General features: G+C 38.3%; 1 protein-coding gene across 1 annotated transcript in view; it reads left to right on the forward strand.

Moving 5' to 3' along the window:
* Positions 1-1,684: 1,684 nt before the first annotated feature.
* Positions 1,685-13,551, forward strand: part of NAA15 (N-alpha-acetyltransferase 15, NatA auxiliary subunit) — a 36,520-nt gene continuing 24,653 nt past the window's right edge. Inside the window, exons 1-10 of the mRNA XM_065404973.1 lie at positions 1,685-1,745; positions 3,406-3,510; positions 4,290-4,447; positions 6,315-6,449; positions 6,637-6,790; positions 9,433-9,552; positions 10,319-10,414; positions 10,556-10,662; positions 11,155-11,227; positions 13,377-13,546. Of these exons, the coding sequence (XP_065261045.1) occupies positions 3,417-3,510; positions 4,290-4,447; positions 6,315-6,449; positions 6,637-6,790; positions 9,433-9,552; positions 10,319-10,414; positions 10,556-10,662; positions 11,155-11,227; positions 13,377-13,546 (1,107 nt within the window). The 5' untranslated portion in view covers positions 1,685-1,745; positions 3,406-3,416. The remainder of the gene's footprint in view (positions 1,746-3,405; positions 3,511-4,289; positions 4,448-6,314; positions 6,450-6,636; positions 6,791-9,432; positions 9,553-10,318; positions 10,415-10,555; positions 10,663-11,154; positions 11,228-13,376; positions 13,547-13,551) is intronic.

Consider the following 13,551-nt stretch of genomic DNA (forward strand, 5'->3'; position numbering starts at 1 on the left):
GCTGGCAGAAGGGTTCACTTTTCTCTACTCCTCTCTGACCTGACAAACTCACTGTACCTAATACATCACTTTTATGGTATTTATCAACGAAGGGTGAGGTCTGTACTGCAAGTTTGTAACTTACCAGTACTCTTCCTCATTATGTATGGATAATATTTAAGGATTAATGTAACTATATTGAAAAATATTCCCCTTATGGTCTTGGAGTAAAAGTTAGTCCACAGGTAACCATGTGTCTTGGTGATGACCCATTCATGTGAGAGGGAGTTGTCACCCTGCCCTGGCTAGCCAATTAGGTAATGTGTTCGATTGCCCACCCTTGCCCCATCCAAGAACAGTCACTGGAAAACCACCAAAAACAACTGCAAACAGTCAAAACCACTTGGAGGTAAAAAGGAACATTGTAACAGACGAGAGCTCGCCCTGTCTGTGAATAAAGACAAAAGACTTGATTCAGTATATGAGGGGGGTGGGAAAAGACCCTCTGTATCCATTCACTGGGGAGACAATTTGTTGAAAGGGGTGTATTCCATGAAAGATCAGCTCTGCAAGAGAATGAACTTTGGGGGTGGGGGAAGGAATCTACTTGATTCAATAGGAAAGGTAACTTAATTGTAGGTCCTAGTTTGTGGTGTATGAATTTAGTTTATTTTGTAACCACCTGTTTCCATCACACTTTCTTGTTTTTAGTGGAACCTTTATTCTTTTTTACTTAAATCTTCTTTATATTAAGTGCTCACAAGAGCTGTGTGTTATAGAGTGGTGATTTAAGGTAAAATTGGTAAACTGGGCTACATTATTCATGTGGGAGCAGAGGATCTGTGATTTCTATGAGAAACCAGTGTCAGGGGCTGGATATCAGAGGGGAATGCTTTAAGGGGGCTCAGGAACTGGGGTGCACCTCTTGCTAACCTGCAAGGTGAAGTGAGGGCTCGCATAGCCTGGAGGAGATATGGAGCTAACCCGGAGCTGCCACAGGCAAGACTCATCCCACTGTAACTGACTCTCAGTTCTGGGTACCCCAAGAATCATCACAACCACCCTTCTCCCCATTTGTCCATCTAGAATATTTGTGTTATGCTATATCCCCCCTGGGAAGTGGCATTATGCCAAAGTTGATTGAACATTTGTAAGGCATGTTTATTTAATAAAAAAGGTAATCGGTTTTAAAGGAGTTAGAGCTATCCATAAAAGTATCTAATATGGCTTCCATAATGTAGAGTCTGAATGAATATGAGTTGTTGTACAGGAACATTATCTTCAAATATGAATCACTTACATTGTGATAAGTGTTTAGATAAATTACTTAGCGTGAGTGTGGGTACAGTATGAAGATGTTTTTTTAATTTTGATGAAGTGCCACAGATTTCTATTGTAAGGTTAATAAAATTGCCAAGGACATGAAATATTCGTTTTTCTAGCAGTAAAAGCTATATTGCTTAAAGTAATAATATCCAGTATGTTGGTACAAATGACTGATATTCTTAACATTACAATAGTATGTTAATGGACACTTCCCATTTGTGTTTTGAAATCCAAAACTGTTCAAGCTGACATTTCAATATCTGAAATTATAGTGCTATAGCTTCTTGTTTTAACATTGCAAAACATTTGTGTTACTTTTGTGAATTAAGTTACTGACTTTGTTGTTCTTCTACAGAGGTGTTATGAACATAAACAGTACAGAAATGGGCTGAAGTTTTGTAAACAGATCCTTTCTAATCCAAAGTTTGCAGAACATGGAGGTGAGGCTTCAGATGGCATATAAAACTACCATAGCCTGCTTATTATATGCTTTAAGACAAGTAATACATACTTTAAGAGATTTTCTGTAAAACTTCATAAGTCTCTTAGCATCTTTTTGTTCATCCTTTGGATAAGTAATTTTAAGGGGAAACTGATGAAGTACAAAGTGTAACTTTTGGAAACCCTGTACCATAATGTGATACTTTATTGCTGATATAACATTTTTAATATCTGTCCTTAATCTTTTTATTTTTTCTCTGTCTCATATCTGAAAAAGCAGTACATGATTTAGGGAAGGGGTTGGGTCGGACACCACACATACATGGTGGTTAGAATTATCATCTTGATCCTCCAGTGAGGGGGAAACACTCTGGAAGAGAAAAAAGGTTTTTTTGCCACCCAACTTTTTTTTTTTTTTTTTTTTTTTTTTGTCTGTCTGCACTCTTTCGGTTGAACCTCTCTTTTGAAGTACTCAAAGGAATTTCCTTTTTACCTGTTAGACTGGCATGACTGTCCTTTTCTGAAATCCACTTTAAATGACTGCCTTTTCTGTTAAAGAATGGACTATTTAAACAGACATGGCACTCCTTTCCAGTAGAGGAAGAGTGTCTGCCTACCAGTGTATACAGGGAAAACTGACATGCTTTAAAGTACAATACTGGTTCAGTATTCTATAATACTGGGTTTTTTTAACCAGAATACTGTTTTTTTAAACTGGAAATATGATACAGAACTTATTGTTTGAGCCTCATACGCTAACTGAATAAGCTAAAAGTGTAATCTTTTGTATCTGAAAATAGAATAATTGGAATCTTTTTGTGCTACTAACTTTCCTGAGTCTAAAGTCTTATGTATGAATATTTATATGGTTTAAGTTGTTAGTTTATATCAGGGGTGAGGAACCTACGGCCTGCGGGCCAAATCTGGCCTGCTGCTTCATTTCATCCGGCCTGTGGCAAGTCTCCGCATCGTGGGCCAGAAGCCCTGAGCCTCAGTACCACCCCCACCCCCTGCGGGCCTGGAGCCGCGTGCACTGGCTCGCCCCACAGCGGGGGGAAGTTAGGGTTCCCAGGCCGTTAAAAGTCCGGCCAGCTCCACATAGCTCCCAGAAGCGACCGACATGTCCCTGTGGCCCTTAGAAGCAGGGGCGATCAGGGAAGCTCTGCGTGCTGCCCCCAGCACCTTCTCCGCAGCTCCCATTGGCCAGGAACCACAGCCAATGGAGCTGTGGGCGCGGGGAGCAGCACGGAGCCAGGGCAGGCAGGGAGCATTTACTAGATTAATCCCCAAGGCCTGAGCCCCTTCTGGAGCCCACACCCCAACCCTCCTCCCGCACCCCAGCCCTGAGTCCCCTCCTGCACCCCAGAGCCTGCCCCACCCCAGAGCCCACACGCCCAGGTGGAGCCCTCACTCCCTCCCGCACCCCAGCCCAGAGTCCCCTCCCGCACCCTGAACCCCTTTTTCTGACCCCACTCCAGAGCCTAGAGGAAGCCCCGAGCCGTCGCACCACCTTGCGGGGCTGTGTGCCCCGCAACTGATTTTTTTCTGTGGGTCAGTGTCCCCTGATAGAAAAAAGATTCCCCGTCCCTGGTTTATAGAATGTCTTTTGTGTTTAATAAAATAATAGATTGGTATCAATTGAATCCTAATGTTTTTTAGAAACTCTGGCGATGAAAGGACTAACGCTGAACTGTCTAGGGAAGAAAGAGGAAGCATATGAACTAGTGCGTAGAGGCTTACGGAATGATTTAAAGAGTCATGTCTGTATCCTTTTTTGAATATGCCTTCCATTTCTGAATGCAGAGAAGGCTGTTAGAGTAACTGATTATTTTATAGAATGTGAACAAGAGCCAACATCTATCGCTGTTCCAAATTGAAAGTGTACAACTGGTAAGTTTAATATGCATATACGTATACAAGTACATTTTGTTTAAACTTATCTGAACAATTTCATACCTAAATTTTGTCACAAAGCTGTCCTAGGAAGCACAAGCAATTAAATACACATTCTTGCTTTTGTGGGAAGAATTATAGTTGTTGAATCAAAATCATGCTGTTCTTTTCCATTGTATTTGCAAGTGTAAACTTTTTCCTTCAGAATTGCTTGCTATGGCCCTGATTTAAGCATATACTTGAGCATGTGCCTAACTTTAAGCACATGATTATCCTATTGATGTCAGTGGGACTAGTGACATACTTGAAGTTTAAATACATACTTAAGTGTGTGCCTGAATTGGGGCCTGTATTAGGTAAGTTAAAAAATGCAGGTAATACAAGTTGATAGTCCTTTCAAACAGTAGGAAAATGAATTGCAATATTGTGCCCCCTTTCCCCACACACCATGTTCCTGTAATATCAATTGGTGAAAAGCTTTATATCTTCAGTTTGAATGTTCTAGTGGTGTTACTGTCTGTTACAAAGCTGGATTTTTTATTTATTATTATTATTTTATTTATTTTACCTAGTAGGCACTCTTTTTCTGTCATTCTGGATTGATTTTTTTCACCCTCAAATGCAGTAGCGTCCTTAACAAAGTTTTCCAGGCTGGCATGTCTATGGTCTTCTCCAGAGGTCAGACAAGAAGTACGATGAAGCTATCAAATGTTACAGAAATGCACTGAAATGGGATAAAGACAATCTTCAAATCTTGAGAGATCTCTCTCTGCTACAGATTCAAATGAGGGATCTCGAGGGTTACAGGGTAAGTAGAGTATTTACATTATTATAGGCTTCCAGGGAAACAGAGCAAAGGGTTCGTGCAATAATTAGTAACTTGAATACAGTTTCCTCAGGTTAAAGGCCATAGGAATCAAAACATTAAACCCTTATATGCTTAACACTTTTGACATTCAGACTCAGATATGCAGAAGACTACTTTTTAATGACTTTCATATAAAGAATATAATTTGCTAGGTTATCTTTCTATTAAAGTAGAATTGTTCACTAGTGGACACTTTGAGTTTTGTCTAGTCTGTAAGTGTCCCAGGTGTTGATAGGGCTTTTACCGCTTTCTTTTGGAGACTGTCTGCTGCCTAACAAAGTTTATTATCAGGAAGACTGTCCTAATATTCAACCAAAATATTTTCCTTTCATAACTTTCTCCCATATATTCATCCCTGTTATTCCCCATATAAGCCTCTGTCTATTCCTCTCATTCCTTGGTTTTAGATTTTCAAATGTTCATAGACTGTTACCATGTTTCTCCTGTTGATTATCTTGTAGTCAAACTGAACTTATTTTAGTTTTCAACCTTCTATTTTCCTTTTAAGCCAGTTTCTGCAGCTCCTGACTATATGTGTTGCTCTTCTCTGAATTCCTGTCAGTTTGTCAATAGTTTTCTGGTAAAATGTTGCTTAGAACTGAAGACGCTATTCTAGATGCAGTCGCACTATGGTGTTTTGTTTCTGTGGACAAGGACTACAACCACTGCTCTGACATCTCTGCAAATGCATCCCCAAATTGAATTGCCCTTTTTTGCTGTCCTGTTGCATTGCAGACTCATGTCTGATTTGCTGAAATTAAGAATTAGTTTTTTATCTCCCCATGTGTATTGAAGGTGGGATATTTTCCCCCAAACGTATGTGCTTGCATGTTTCAAGTTGAATCTCATATGGTGTCCATGTTTCTAATTTCTCCAAGTCCCTTTGTATTTAATCTGTCTTGACTGAAGCTCAAAACTCATCCCAATTTTAAATCTGTGAATGTCATCGTGCAGTTTTCTACTGCTAGCTCATAGATTCTAGGACTGGAAGGGACCTCAAGAGGTCATCGAGTCCAGTCCCCTGCCCTCATGGCAGGACCAAATACTGTCTAAACCATCCCTGATAGACATTTATCTCATTTAATATAAAGGTTAATTAAGATTGGACATAATGCAGCTCCCCCAGTTTTATGCATTATTGTTTATTATTACTCTTTGCTGTTCTTCGTGATCCTTTTCTGTTTATTGCTCATGCTTGTTACCCTCTATGTATTTAGTGACTTTTTAAAAATATTTTAAAATTACTTGCTGTTCCAGAAATCTCAGTCAAAAAAATTCACGACTCCCTGGAGAGTCATACAGCTAGGTTCCGAAACTAATTAAAGGCCATTTGCAGATATCCATAAAGATGGCTGCCACTTACACTAGCCATTCTTCATGCAAGCACTTATGTTGAGTTGGGTAGAATCTCTGATTGAATACATACAGACTCCTTGATAAATCTGAGGTGTCATTACTACAAGAACTGTTCCCTAGGTCTCAAACTGAAATATCCTGAATGATGCTCTTTATTTAGTATTTTTAGGATAGAGAAGAACATGCCTTGATACCTACATTAATGTTAGTTTGGCTCATGAGGACAGCTTAGTTGGAAATAGTACCTCTTTAGTACTGTTTTAGTTGACTGTTATCTTTTTTCACTTTATCAAAGTTCAAGCTTTTTAATTTGGCACAATTGCTAGTTTTTCCTTTGTACTGTGTTAAGTAGTCTTATTCAAATATATTGAAATGTTAAAGCTACAGTATTTTATGGAAAACTTCAGAGTCCATGAGAACAGGAAAATTAGTAGTTATAACTGTCTTACAGGAAACCAGGTACCAGTTACTTCAGCTCCGACCTGCACAGCGAGCCTCATGGATTGGTTATGCTATTGCTTATCATCTGCTGGAAGATTATGAAATGGCAGCAAAGATTTTAGAGGAATTTAGGAAGACTCAACAGGTATAAAAAAGAAAACATGGAATTCTTCATATGTTTTGATTAGCTGTGAGCCAAAAAAAGTAATTGTCTTTCAAACACAGAAACAATTTAATAAAATGTAGATTTTTAAAACCAAATGAATTCAGTTTACCCTAAGTTTAAGTGTATGCTACAAGGGTGAACACTCATATGCCTTGTTTACATTCAGACGTCTCCTGATAAAGTGGACTATGAGTACAGTGAGCTGTTGTTGTATCAGAATCAAGTCCTCCGAGAAGCAGGACTCTACAAAGAAGCCTTGGAACATCTTGGTACCTATGAAAAGCAGATCTGTGATAAACTGGCTGTTGAAGAAACTAAAGGTATTTGCCTCTTCAGGATGCTGTCACTCTTTGTGCTTGTACATATCTGCAGTATGGAATCTTGAGTGTAGTTCCTGTATATATTGTTTGAGAAATAAAAGAAATGAGCTATTTTTATATGACTGAATTATGAAATATACCAGACAGGCCAGCTTAGGTCTACAATTAGGCAAAAACTGTTTTCACGGGACTTTCTAATGTTCTTTAATTTTGTTAAACTTCATTTTTACAAAAAGCTCAATTTTAAACGTATTTTACAGTGTTTGCATCCTATACATTGCAGTATTGTTTGTACTGGCATATAAGTCAGGAAGTCATATAGACTAGTCATTTTTTTTTTTTTTTTTTTTTGCTCAAACTGGGGAAAATGAGCAAGGTAAATCAGCATTAACAGTGGGAGGAAATACATTTTAAAATTTACTTTTCATAATATAAGGAGCTGTCAATAAAACTTGTAAGAAACTGGGATTTAATTATTTTTAACTGGATTCTGTCCCTTTAAAAATACACCATAGCTCACGTCACATTTAGCGAGTGTAGGGGTTTGCCAATATGGCGCAACCTTTTTTTCTTCCCACTGTTGAGTATTAGCCAGCACAGGCTAATATTCAGGTGCTGCACCACCTGAGATGCTGACATAGTTCCATGATGCTCATGTGTATATATAATATACAGAAGGTTTTGGTATGAAAAATGCTATATAAATGTAAACTGTAATTACAGTATACCACTGGCATGGTATACCATATGTTGGGACAGGTATTAAGTCCTCCATTTAAATAGTTTACCCTAATGATAGTGAATGGTAATGCAGTTTAGTGGTAGCCATGTCAGTCCCAGGATATTAGAGAGACCCGGTGAAAAACTACTGATGGCATTGAAGTTCCTCAGTGAAGATCCAAGGACCTGATCCTGCACATATTTACACAGTTTAAGTACAGAAATAGTCCCACTGAAGTCAATGAGATGATTCCCATGATTAAATATAAGCACACAAGGGCTTTTATCTTGCAAACACATAAATCTGGAAATGCCAGAATTGATATATGTGGATCTTTAGCTCTGTCCTTTATGAATGTGTTATGATATGTCTTTAATTATATGATCACATACTATTTGCCAAGCATAATACCTTACCACTCTTCTGCAACTTGATATGTATCTGAACTATCTTGTAGTACTCTGTATACAATGTGTACATCAGACAAATTTTGGTTAAGTCACAGGAGAATTAGATCTGAGTTCTGAATATGAGCTTTTCCACAGGCTTCTGTGTGAGCTTGAACAAACTACTTAATCTGTTTTTCAGTTCCTCATCGGTAAAAACCTATAATACTGACCTATTTTTTCTCCAGCAGCCATATGAGATTACATTATTAATGTTTGTGATGTGCTTAGGTACTAAAAGTAAGTGACACAGAAAAATCTACAAATAAATGAGTCTCTTATATTAACAATGCATAATAAAACATACTATGAATGAAATATAACTGAGTCATAGTGGAAAGTGTTCTGGCGTGTATAGGAGTTTATCATTGCTAATTCAATTCTAACTCTTGCCTTCCATGGCAGAATTTGGGTCTCTTGTGGTGAGATACTATTTCCTGGCCCTGTCATGCTGGTGGGTGGGCCAGAGGTATCTCTCCCTGGTTTAAGATTATCTAAAGTGGCTGCTATGTGAAGATCCATAGCCCAAGTTAACATTTCTGTAGTAAGCACTAGCTTGTGCTGTGAAAGTTGCTTGAATAGAGGTGAGGGGTAAGACTTTGCTCTTTTCTTCCTTTCTGTAGAGCAAAATTTACTAAGTTATTGAGACTTTGCTCTACAGGCGATGCCTTCTTAATTACCAGATCACTTCTCATGAATTCAGTCAAGTGTGCTTACTTGAACGGATGTGTGAGGGGGAGGCGTCATCAGTTATGAGATGTCTAGTTACTTCTAAGTGTGTGTGTGTGTGTGTGTAAAATTACTTTTACTGTTTTTTAGCACTGCTAAGTCAATGCAGCTCTGAAATAGTGAGATGGATTGTTTTCTGGCTGTGGCATCAAGAGAAATGCTGGTTACACATGCTGGTCCAAATTCTATCTTTGTTACCACTATGCCATCCTATTGCCAGGTATCAGTGCGGGAAGAACTTGCCTGCAGAATCTCTCAGTACAACTCACAAGTTAGACAAATAGCTGATGTACAAATCTGAAAAGATGGTTTTTCACACTCGACTTTTGTAAACTTATCCTTTTACTTGCAAACTGAGCATATTTGATTTGGATATCCAGAAACTATAAACATGGAACACCACGTACCGTTTTTAATTACTTTTCATAGTAGAACTGTACTTAGATAGTTCTTCAAAAATTTTAATCAAGATGCATCTAATTTTTGTTCCTCATGCTTAATGAAGTGACTCCTACTATCTGTATAAGTCTTCAACTAAAAAGCTTATTGAGTTGTTGGCTATGAACATGAAAACTTGTTAAATCTCAAAATTGAAGTTATTGTCAGTCATACCATTGATATTCTTGTCTAAGAAACGTAGATTAACAAAGAATTGAGGAATGTCTAACCGTCAGATTAGCCCTACAGATGTTTAGCTGTTGCATTCTCCCTCACACTCAGTGTATAACTTTATGAATTTTAAACAGGAGAACTTCTGTTACAACTCTGCAGGCTGGAAGAAGCAGCTGAGGTGTATAGAGGATTGCAAGAAAGGAATCCTGAAAACTGGGCTTACTACAAAGGCTTAGAAAAGGCACTTAAACCAGGTAATGATTTTACAGCTTGTAATAATTGAGTATCAAGAATCTATTTTTGCTCAGTTGTCATTTACTTATGCATTGAAAACATGCATTAAGTACATTCTTAAAGGGACACTTATATTTGACAACTTCTAGTCTAATTTTTGATATGTAGAAGGGATTTATTATTTTTTTGTTACTAGCATTATCTTGTAAGACTTGCATGACTTTTTGTCCTGATGTCCTGTTTGTCTTCGTCTGGTAAAAGATAAATAAATAAAAAATGGCAGATTGTAAGTGCTGTAGTCCTTCTCTTTGTATGAATGGTAGAAATAGAAGGCAAAGTTCCTTTTTAGAAGGGACACTATCAATTTAATTTTTTCTCTGATCTTTCATTTATAGTAATCTTGTGTTTACAGTCAATACAATTTTCAGACAGAAGTATGATTTCTTTCTGTTTATTTACTTTGTGCCTTTGACAGCACTTTAAATACAATCAGTTTAATTGCTCCATCCGTACAGTTGGTTTTCCTCTGTGTGGGTCATTCACACAGCAATGGAGGAGAGAAACCTTTTTTTAAAAGGGGAAAATGCAATCAACAAACTGGCAGGAGGACTCATAACTGTTGTACCTGAAACTACTTTTTAATGACCTTTCAAAATGGACTACATTGCAAATTAATTGTGTTACTTTAAGTATACAGCTACTACTTGCTATATATTCTGGGGTGTGTGTAATTTAATTACCAGAAGAGATTCTTTTTAATAGTTTCCAAATTTTGTTTTGTTCTAGCCAATATGCTTGAGAGGCTGAAAATCTATGAAGAGGCCTGGACTAAGTACCCAAGGGGACTGGTTCCAAGAAGACTGCCGCTAAACTTTTTATCTGGTATGTGCATTTTTGCAAGGAAATAAAAATAGTTTCACAATATATTCTTTGCTAAAACTTCCTATTTAACAGTATAAAACGTTAAAATTGCAAAGTAATATTTGGTAAAAAACAAAATCAACAGATCTTTTTTCCTCAAAGGTGAAAAGTTTAAGGAATGTTTGGACAAGTTTCTAAGGATGAATTTCAGCAAAGGCTGTCCACCTGTTTTTAATACTTTGAGATCATTGTACAAAGATAAAGAAAAGGTAAATGAATCTTTCCAACAATATGGATTTATTCTTATACACTAAAGGAATAAAAGCAACTTTATGTTAAGTTGGAGCCTACTTTGGCCTGAAAGTTCAGCACTTAGAATGGGATCTCCCAGCTGACACTATATTACTGTCACTGACTTGATAATTCTGATTATTCTAGGTCACAGAAGCAGAAATGTAGTGCTACAATTCCTACTGTGCAAATTTACATAGCTCTTTTCCAAGTCAGTTGTTGTACCAAACCATGAAATACTTACAGAAACCAATTAGGTGTTGTGTACACAAAATTGTGAGATTTTTCTCTATATGCCAGCAGGAGAGATGGGAATTGAGCACATTCCCCTTTGTACTAGGACTTAGAATATTGCAATAGTAGATCTCTTACAATAGAATAGTCAGTATAGTTAACACCAAGGACGTTCATGTTGAAGTGAAATAATACCTGGATCACTAATATTTCTTCTCTTGTCTTTGCATGTATAGGTCATAATTATAGAAGATTTGGTGGTAGGTTATGAAACTTCTCTAAAAAGCTGCAGGTTATTTAATCCCAATGGTGAGTGACAATGATTTAATACTTTATGAAAATACTGTGCCCATCATATGTTATATGTAACAATTCAGGCAGAGGTGAAGGAATAGGAAAAAACCTAAAAACTTTTTTGAAAGTGGAGAAATGAGCCGTAGCCCTCCTTAGAATTTGAGTATGTTCTAAATCTGTACTCAAAATATATGCTGTTTTAGCCTAGGCAGCTGTCCGCACTCACTTCAAGATATCATAGCTTGGGACACTCTTAAATGTGGTGAGGAGAGAATTATAATTGTGGCAGCCATGTGAAATAAAAATGATTATGTTGTAACTGTATCGATACTATTTAGTATATATTGTTCATGTTATAATAAAACTTTCTATTTACAGAGAAGAACTTTAGATCTAAAATTCCCATATTTAGATATCTTGGCCAATCTATCTTTTTTCAAGAAATGATGACTGTTTCACAATCTTGTTAAGTCCTTCTTTGGGCAGTTAATTAAAAATTCATCCTTCCTTGAATGTGAAAACATTGTCTACATGTAAACTTGCACCAGTTAACTAAAGATGTGTTTTTCAAACCAGTGGAGGTAGTGTGGAGATGCTCTTCGGCTAAGAGAATGGCTTAGTTCATTTTGGCTTAGTCTCTTGTTTTTTTACAGTATTAAGCTAAACTGAAATAAGCCAATCTCTCAAACTGAATCAAAAATCTAAACATAAACTTGTACTGTTTTTTAAGAAAAACTTTAAATTGGGGCATATTTGTGTGGACATGGCTGAACAAAACTCAGTCTGTTTAATTTTCATAGGAGAGAAAGTATTAAAAGTAAAAATATGATTGTGGGGTAAATCATGTCATCTGTAAGGCTACGTTTTAGTCACTGGTATTTTTAGTAAACGTCATGGACAGGTCACAGGCAGTAAACAAAAATTCACGGCCCGTGCCCTGTCCGTGACTTGTACAATATACCCCTAACTAAAACTTGGGCCGGGGGGGCGGTCTGGTGCTGCAGGGGGAGGACCCCCGTGGGTGCTGCGGGGAGCGGGTGACGGTCCATGGCCCGGGACCCATGCTGGTGCTGGGGGGGAAGGGAGCGGGGAGAGTTGGAAGGGTTGGCAGGCTCCCTACCTGGCTCTGCACTGTTCCCCGGAAGCAGACGGCATGTCTCTGCAGCTCCTATGGGGAGGGAAGGCCAGGGGGGCTCCGCGTGCTGCCCCTGCTACAAGCTCCAGTTCTGCAGCTCCTATTAGCTAGGAACCACAGTCGCTGGGAACCACAGTCAATGGGAACTGCGGGGGCGGTGCCTGCAAGCAGGGGCAGCGTGCAGAGCCCCCTGACCCCTCCACCTAGCAGCTGCAGGAACGTGGTGTCTACTTCCAGGGAGAACTTCCAAGGTAAGCGCTGCCCTGCACCCCATCCCCTTGAGCCAGCCGCACCAGTCGCTGCAAAAGTCACAGAGGTCACAGAAAGTCATGGAGTCCATGACCTCCCTGACAGACATGCAGCCTTAGTCATAGGTACTGAAGTATGAAAGCCTTTGGGCTGGTTCTGGTACTGGACACTCCATTCCCAATTCAGAGTGAACTTAACTTTAGGCCTTGAGTAGTCTCTACTGACTGGTGCTTAAGTGCTTTGCTGGATCTGGGGCTCAGCAGCTTGCAGGATTGAGTCCTTTCAGAGTCATAGTTTATGTTGCACACAAAGGAGATATCTATAGTTATGATTTAGGGTTACTTTAGAAAAAATTGGAAAAAATTTATCTATTCTAGGTGGGTTTTATTCAACGCCAGCTATGTCCCAAGCTTTTTAAAGATATTTATAATGAGACAAGAATAGATTGGTGCCCACTTAGTCTGAGCTAGTTAAATATTTAAAGTGTTTTAAATTGGTGTATTGAAAATATACTGATGTAAATGCCGAACACAATGATACAGTTCAATTGATAATATATGCAATTGGTGTACTATATCTTTGACCTAAAACAGTAATTTACTGGAAGGTGCTAAGATTACTCTCCAGATAAAGTAAACATGTTTCCTACTTTTCTGATCTATCAGTGAGTTGAGAGCTAGATATAGAGATAAACAAAAATTCTATACCCTACATCAATAGGATGTTGCTTGTGCTATATGCTGGTTAAATGGAATATATGACATTTTTTCCCCCCCATAGATGATGGTAAAGAAGAACCTCCAACCACTTTACTGTGGGTCCAGTACTACTTAGCACAACATTATGACAAAATTGGGCAGCCACCCATGGCTCTGGAATACATAAATGCAGCTATAGAAAGTACTCCCACCTTGATAGAACTCTTCCTTGTAAAGGCTAAAATCTATAAGGTAAT

This window comes from Emys orbicularis, chromosome 5, assembly GCF_028017835.1.
Source record: "Emys orbicularis isolate rEmyOrb1 chromosome 5, rEmyOrb1.hap1, whole genome shotgun sequence".
NCBI classification, from domain to species: Eukaryota; Metazoa; Chordata; order Testudines; family Emydidae; genus Emys; species Emys orbicularis.